Here is a 7,493-nt window from a genome sequence, read left to right on the forward strand (position 1 = left end):
ATCAGATGACTTGGTATTTCCCGACAGCAGGTCACAGTTCATAAATACTGCAGTGTATCTATCCTCTGGCGCTAGTAGAGGGTTTTAACGTGAAAGCGAAGGTGGAGGAGTGTCTGTTTTAATTTTATACGGAAATATGGCTTCTGGTGAGATGTTTTAATGTTTTATAAAATAGCTGGCAATGTTTATTTATTTTTTTTACTTTGGTTAACCGAAAAAGAAGGTGGGTTTATTTGTGACCTAAAATGCGGATTATAAATAATAGACGGCTAACTAGTTAGCACAGGCGGAGCCGTCGGCCTCGTGTAGCTTAGCCTGCTAGCTCTTTAGATGCTATAGTACAGCGTCATTATTAGAATAAATATGGTGTCAAATTTACATATATGTATTTAGTCTGGTTGATAATTTAATGTCCATATAGAAGTGATATGGTATTATTGTACTGATCGTGCTAGCCGTAGTGTTATATGCAAGTGTGCCATCGCCATTTTTTGTTCCGCGGCGTGGTGTTTCTTTTATATTAGCCTGCTGTCTGAACGAGAAAGTGGAAATGGTGTTGGTGCGAAATGAGCATTTTATTTGCAGAAAATGTGATTACATGGCATAGTGGGAAGGCTTTTGGGCACACACACGCTATGATGAATTTCTGTATGTACACGAGTTGCGGTCAGTTTATCCGGCTAACTCGCTAATGGTTTAGCGGAAGCCATTATTAGGCCTCCGCCTTCTGTCCGACCTTAAACAGGTACACCGATTTCCAGGTACCGGCTTGTTTAAGCTTTGTGTTGTGGCTGTTGAGTTTTAGTGCTCATTGTAAATTTTAACCTGTTTTTATTCATCATTTTGCAACTTGATTCTTTCATAGATTCAGGCTACGGGCAGCCTGGAGCCCCACAAAGGCGAGTGATCATCTTTTGTTGCTGTTTGTAAATGCAGAATTTTGTTAAAATGACACCAGGGCTATCTGACAAGGCGAAACTTGTTATAACTTGATTATAGTCTATAAATGCCTCGTAGATCCATATACACTGTTGCCAAAAGTTTTTGGACACCCCTTCAAATCGTTGAATTCAGAGGTTGTGCTTGACCCCCTCTTGGTTGTTGACCGGAAGATTGGTGGTTCAAGCCCCAGCACAGCCAAGTTGCCACTGATGGGCCCTTGAGCAAGTCCCTTAACCCTCTCTGCTCCAGGTGTGCTGTATCATGGCTGACCCTGTGCTCTGACCCCGACCTCCAAGGATGGGATATGTGAAGAAAAGAATTTCACTGTGCTGTAATGTGTATATGCCAAATAAAGACGGCTTATTATTATTAGTTCCAGTAAAAGGAAATCTTAATGCTTCATCAATGCCAAGACATTTTAGACAATTTCATGCTCCCAACTTTGTGGATGGCCGCTTCCTTTTCAAATATGACTGTGTACCAGTACACAAAGCAAAGTACATAAAGACATGGATGAGCGAGTTTGGTGTGGAGGAACTTCAGTCCTGACCTCAACCCGATAGAACACCTTTAGGATGAATTAAAGCGGAGACTGTGAGCCAGACCTTCTCGTCCAACATCGGTGCCTGACCCCTCGATGCACTTGTAGTGGAATGGTCCAAAAAATTTCGTAAACACCCACCTAAACCTTGGGGAAAGCCTTCCAGGAAGAGTTGAAGCTGTTACAGCTGCAATGCATGGGATAACTCCATATTAAATTAAGAGTTAAGGATTCCTTTCACTGGAACTAAGGGGCTGAGCCCAACCCTGAATTCAGGGATTTGGAGGGGTGTCCCAAAACGTTTGGATATATAGTGTATATTGTGGTGTTTGCCATATGCTGCTTTTCTCAAACTGTGGTTAACTTGATCTTTTCCTCCTGAACCCTGTAGCTATGGATCCTATGGTGGATCCCAGGGCTATAGTGGGCAGGTAAGAACCAATCTAAGATTTACTTGGTGTAATTGTATCTTGCCTGTGTTTGTTGTATAGATCTTGTACACATTTGTCTTTCTCCATTAGGGTTATGGTCAAGGTAATGGAAGCAGCACGTATAGTGGACAGAACTATGAGGGTTATGGAGGACAGTCGGGTATGTTTTTTTTTCTTTTTTTTTTTTTTTTAAGTCTTATTCTTGTGCTTCTCTCTACATTTCTTTCTTTTTGCTTCCATTTTAAAGAGAGTTTTGGCCAGTCATCACAGGCTTACTCTGGCTATGGACAGCAACAACAAAGTTATGAAGGTTATGGGCAACAAAGCTCTGACTCTTCATCGGGGTAAGACTGTTTAGCCATCTTGTTTAAAGGGAGGGGTGTACCAATGTATTTAAGTCAAGTCCAGAGTTTAATGTGTACTTTTTTTTCTCTCAAGGTATGGAGACAAGTCCTATGGACAACAGAGTACTTATGGTCAACAAAGCTCTTATGGGCAGCAGTCTGAAGGAGGCCAGTCTGGGGGATCATTTGGAGGTCCGTCAGCAGGTTATGGAAGACGTAATGAAGGTAAAGGCTGCTTGTGTTGTGTACAGTTCTTGTAAATAGCCATGCCTTACAGGAGTATATTTCAGTGTCTGGTTTTAGATTCAGTATGCAACTTTTAGAAATCAAGCTTGTAAAGGCAGGCTAATGATTGTCCAGTTGGATTGGAATTCTGCTGCAATGAGCTTTTGTCTCATTGTTTCCAGGTGAAAGCAGGCGGTTTGGTAGTGGTGATGAAGGAAGCGACAGGTCTGAGGGGTACAGGGGCAGAGGGCGTGGCGGCTTTGACCGCGGAGGCTTTGAACGTGGGGGCTACGATCGTGGTGGCTTTGAACGTGGGGGTTACGATCGTGGTGGCTTTGAACGTGGGGGCTACGATCGTGGTGGCTTTGACCGAGGTGGAAGAGGAGGAGGAGGCCCGCCCTCTGGTGTGGGGTAAGTCTGAAAGCCTACCCCCCCAACAGGTACCATTACCTACTGCTAGTTCTGCTTGATGGATGTGCACAGATCTTCTAACATTTAGATTATTTGGCAACTCCTCATTTCATCAGTCACATGTGCTTAAGATGTTCAGAGTACTGCCCGGTCATGGCCAGGATTTCTTTTCGCTTCAGTCAGTACAACACAAACTTGGCCAGAAAGGTATTGGTAGGTTATTACTGTACTGCCTTACATTTGTCACAGCAATGTTGGTAATGCATTACATTTAGTAATTGGTAAAAACAAGGCATGAACACATTGTTTACTTGGAGGATGGTTTATAAATATCTTTCGGACATAATTTGGGTGAGGGGACACCCTTGTGGCTCTACATCGAATAACTGCCTAATACTAACAAAAGAATTTATGCTACAGCCCTGTTACAACCCATTTTCCTGTAGGGTTTTTAAAATGGCAGGTCATAGACACATTTGCTCAAAGTTCTCTGAGCTGGCCTGTTTTGTTACTGTTAACCTCCTTAGATAAACTTTTCTGGTTAGGTCAGTTTGATGAACACAACACTAAAGGGCAGGGAACATGGTTTGTGTTAACCAGAATTTTTAGGATTGTGGTGTTGGGTAGGGTGTTTGTTTGTTTGTTTATTTATTTTTGTTTGTTTTTTCCTTCTCTCTCCCTCCCCTTCCTGTTTGTTTTAATTCTGTAGCTCGCACCAGATGCATTTTGGTTTTTGATTTTCCTTCCCCTTTCCCAATAAGCAATGTTTTGTTTTGTGTTTTTTTTTTTGGGTTGCACTTTATTTTATTTATGTTTTTTATTTTTTTATTTTAATTTCCTCCAGAGTTTTGTATTTAGGGGCACTAAAACAACAAATACCATGTTAAATGTTTCCTTTAAATTTCTCATTAAGGAAACAAGATCGGTATTATATCGGCAGCCCATAAAGTTTATGAAAGGCTGTGTTTTGGAGAATGAATTCAGGATATTTAACGCCACAGAAGCACAAGTTCATCATTCAGTTATTCCCCATAGAACGGTGTAATTGAAGTGTTGTATTTCTTTTAAACATGGAGTCGAATGCTTTTGTGTTAACATGGTCTACATTTTATACTACAGGTATCAAAGTGAATGAAAATTAAACTTGGACCTCAACCATTGGAGCTCATATAAGCACTCAATGGAAGAAAATAGTGCGCTCAACTAGAGTGCCTCAGCTAGTGTGTAGACATCTAAATTTAGACACGTTCCTGCTATGAGGGGGCTGGGAGGGAATCCTCCATGCTCTGCTCGGTTTTGGCTAAGAAGAGCAATAAATACTAACCCAGTTGATTCACCCAATCCTAAATTGGAAGAATGTAAAATGTCTCTCGATTTTCAATCATTGTCACTTGCACTATTGGCGCAACTCTTTAGCCAGTGTATTCCTGAACGGGAGACATTACCTGCTGATAAACTTGAATCATGACAGGACACAATGCACATAAGTGGGGAGTCTTGAGCTCCCAGGTTGCGACAAAGGAAAGCCATCATATCTTCCATTTTTCCTCTGCAGTGGTGGTGACCGTGGTGGCTACAAAAATTACGGTGGTAAGTGATGAGCATCAGAACTGTCTCAGTTGGGGAAAATGAAGGAAAAAAAAAAGCTTAACTGGCAAAAGAAACAGTGAACTCTTGACAGCCACCTGTTTGGACTGAAAAAAAAAAGAAAGATCTCCTGCCATTGTTAGGTTTTCCTTTCTGGTAAATGCTGTTGGGTTAAAATGTAACGCCTCATTTTACTGGTAATGGTATCGTTGCATGAGGACATTTGTCTTTTTTATTAAAGAAAAAAAATGCCAGCGTTCTGGATGCCAGCTGTGCCTATGGCGAAGAAGGAGCACATGGCTTTAGCAGAAGATTTATAAGGGGGTTTATAATTAATGCACAAGAACATTTTGTGGTATTACAAGGTGTTGACAAAGGATGCAGCCATTTGATGAAACCTGGTGTATAGCTGTCAAAAGTCAAGCATATCCTTGTAGACATTTTTTTTCATAGATGTTTAACTTGTCAAGATTAATGTCCTTTAAGTTGCTCATGGCTTTCCCTTTCCTCTCCTGTCTTCCTGTTTTTCAGGACCCAGAGACTATGGTCAAAGGGATGATGCAGGTATGGTGCATGGATAACATAGTATCTGTTGTAAATTGGCCTGCTTTTAGGTCTGTTTAGGTGTATTAAAGACTTTTTGTTTTGTAGGTGAAGAACAGGACAACTCTGACAACAACACAATCTTTGTCCAAGGCCTTGGAGAGGATGTCACAACTCATGAAGTTGCTGAATTCTTCAAACAGATTGGAATCATTAAGGCAGGTTTTTAATGATCATTTGTGTCCTAGTATAACTTAAGCTATCTAAAATGATTTTTATTACTTTTTCAGGTAAATAAGAAGACTGGCAAGCCTATGATTAACCTGTACACTGATAAAGCCACTGGTAGACTGAAGGGTGAAGCCACAGTCTCATTTGATGACCCTCCTTCTGCTAAAGCTGCCATTGATTGGTTTGATGGTCAGTTACATTGATTATGGTGCATGTTTGAGTACAGAACTACAATTGTGTGATTTGGGTTTTAAGCTAGTCCTTTGTGTATTCCAGGCAAGGAGTTCAATGGAAAGCCCATTAAGGTGTCCTTTGCCACCAGGCGGGCCGAGTTCTCCCAGAGAGGAGGAGGAGGGCGAGGGCGTGGAGGTATGTTTAGAAATGCCTCTTATTGCCACTAATCCAGATGAATAAATACTCGCTTTGAATTTTGAGGTACAAGGGTAACGCATATTCTTCTTGAAGGTTTCAGAGGACGAGGAGGCTTTGGTGGAGGTCCCAATTTTGATGTTAAAGGAGGAGACTGGCTTTGTCCCAACAGGTGAATGGATTAAAAGTCTAGTTCCTATCATGGTAGACAATTTTGTAGCCTGATGGAGATTTAGTGTCTGAATATCTAAATGCAGAGGCAAGCCATATGCAATACATGCATCATTTTCAAGGGCACAAAAACATGGCTGCCTTGTGCATCCTGCAGAGGTTTTGTGCATTGTGTGCTCAAAAATGTCTGCATGGTGCAATACTAGCAATAGACACTAGGGGGAAGTAAAGCACTAAGCATTTTAGTACATCACAACCTGAGTAACATTTTCTCTAACTTTTATTTTAATTAACACCTAGAGGTGTTTCATACTGATTAAAAGTTTCTAGATAGTATGCCTGCATATTGAGTAAAGGCATGGTGGAAATGTATACTGTACTAGATTTGCATGTAATCATCTTTGACCTTAATGTGTAGCTTTACATGTTGATGGGTTTGAGGTCATTTGGAAAAACATTAATCACATTTTATTTTCACATCATAGCTCTTGTGGAAACATGAACTTTGCCCGGCGACATGAATGCAACAAATGTGGTGCACCAAAACCTGGAGACAGTTTTGGAGGTTAGTGGGATGACTCCCTTTTGACTTTTGACTTCCCTTTCACCAAAAACTTTCTCAGCTTAATATATTGGGCAGAAGTGACCACAAGCCTTATGTGAAATTTTTTTACTGCCTGCGTTCCCCTCAGACCGTGGTGGTAGAGGAGGCTTCGGTGGTGACCGTGGTGGTTTCCGAGGTGGAAGAGGTGGTTTCCGTGGTGGAGACCGTGGCAGTTATGGAGGTGGAGATCGTGGAGGTTATGGAGGTGGATACAAGATGGGAGGAAGGTAAAAGCGTTATCCTTCAGAACAGCTGAAGTATGGTTCCTTTTGAGCCAAGTGGTGCACAGGGCATTATTAAGAAATGGATTGTCTTAATCCAGTTTTTAAATTGTGTAATTTTTTTTTGTTTTAACTACTTTACTTTATACTTTGTCCTATAGAGGAGAGCACCGAGAGGAAAGAAGAGACCGGCCCTACTAAAGGAATAAACTGGACTTCGTTCCAAACCAGGGAGCTGGGGGGGAGGGAGGGGATGTAGTGGGGAATAAAGTAAAGGATGGGTCCATTTTTCCACAGTCTCCATAACTCTTTTGCCAGAGTGTCTTGTGTATTGCTTCCAGTGGCTGTTTCTGTCCAGTAGGATCAATGTCCATCTACTGTTTAAGGACTCTGGTTTGAGATGACTGGGAACCTGAAGGGGGAGGGAGGGATGAGGGTGTGCTAGGGGTAATTTGCTATTTTTGTTACTTTTTAATTTTCCTGACCTGGTAAAATTCATGTTTAGTATGTGGTAGACACGTTAACAAGTTTGTCATTGTTTTTTTTGTAAGACTGAAATGAACTGTTTTACTTGGGATTTTCCTTTTTGGAAGTGATATTAAACATGATTCTAATCTTACTGTGTGCGTTTCTTTGGGTTTGTGATGAGTCCTTAGAATCAAGTTGCTAATCTTTTCCTATCAAGGACACCAGAGCTTGTTAAAATGATAGATTTGCAGATACACGCCATTGTTTTGGGGAATTCATATCAGAACATCGCATGCTTGGAGTGTTAACCTTCTACAGATCAAAATATTATGTGCTTTGGTTAACAGTGATGTTCATCCTTGTGTCCTTTCTCTGGAAGACTTGGAATAGATATGAATTCCTAAC

The 7,493-nt window shown here is 41.2% G+C and overlaps 1 protein-coding gene across 3 annotated transcripts; it reads left to right on the plus strand.

The window, feature by feature from the left end:
- The first annotated feature begins 35 nt into the window (after positions 1-35).
- On the plus strand, positions 36-7,239 carry taf15 (TAF15 RNA polymerase II, TATA box binding protein (TBP)-associated factor). 3 transcript variants are annotated; one of them, XM_058418678.1, is made up of 16 exons: positions 37-146; positions 866-899; positions 1,875-1,914; positions 2,005-2,074; positions 2,162-2,258; positions 2,353-2,483; positions 2,666-2,894; positions 4,450-4,484; positions 5,013-5,045; positions 5,133-5,242; positions 5,315-5,444; positions 5,532-5,624; positions 5,721-5,796; positions 6,281-6,360; positions 6,488-6,626; positions 6,782-7,239. In XM_058418678.1, exons 1-16 carry the CDS (start codon positions 137-139, stop codon positions 6,819-6,821), a joined length of 1,347 nt encoding a protein of 448 aa, XP_058274661.1. In that variant the 5' UTR covers positions 37-136; the 3' UTR covers positions 6,822-7,239. The 3 variants fall into 3 exon arrangements, with proteins under 3 accessions (XP_058274663.1, XP_058274661.1, XP_058274662.1); XM_058418679.1 differs by lacking the exon at positions 4,450-4,484 and having other exon boundaries at positions 49-146; XM_058418680.1 differs by lacking the exons at positions 2,666-2,894; positions 4,450-4,484 and having other exon boundaries at positions 36-146.
- The last annotated feature ends 254 nt before the right edge of the window (positions 7,240-7,493 follow it).

This window comes from Hemibagrus wyckioides, linkage group LG20 (assembly GCF_019097595.1).
Source record: "Hemibagrus wyckioides isolate EC202008001 linkage group LG20, SWU_Hwy_1.0, whole genome shotgun sequence".
NCBI classification, from domain to species: Eukaryota; Metazoa; Chordata; class Actinopteri; order Siluriformes; family Bagridae; genus Hemibagrus; species Hemibagrus wyckioides.

Bases quoted from the DNA above. Each gene is read 5' to 3' on its own strand.
- taf15 (XM_058418678.1), top strand. The intron at 900-1,874 runs GCGAGTGATCAT...TGAACCCTGTAG, and splicing joins CAGCCTGGAGCCCCACAAAG to CTATGGATCCTATGGTGGAT. The intron at 5,625-5,720 runs GTATGTTTAGAA...TTCTTCTTGAAG, and splicing joins AGGAGGGCGAGGGCGTGGAG to GTTTCAGAGGACGAGGAGGC.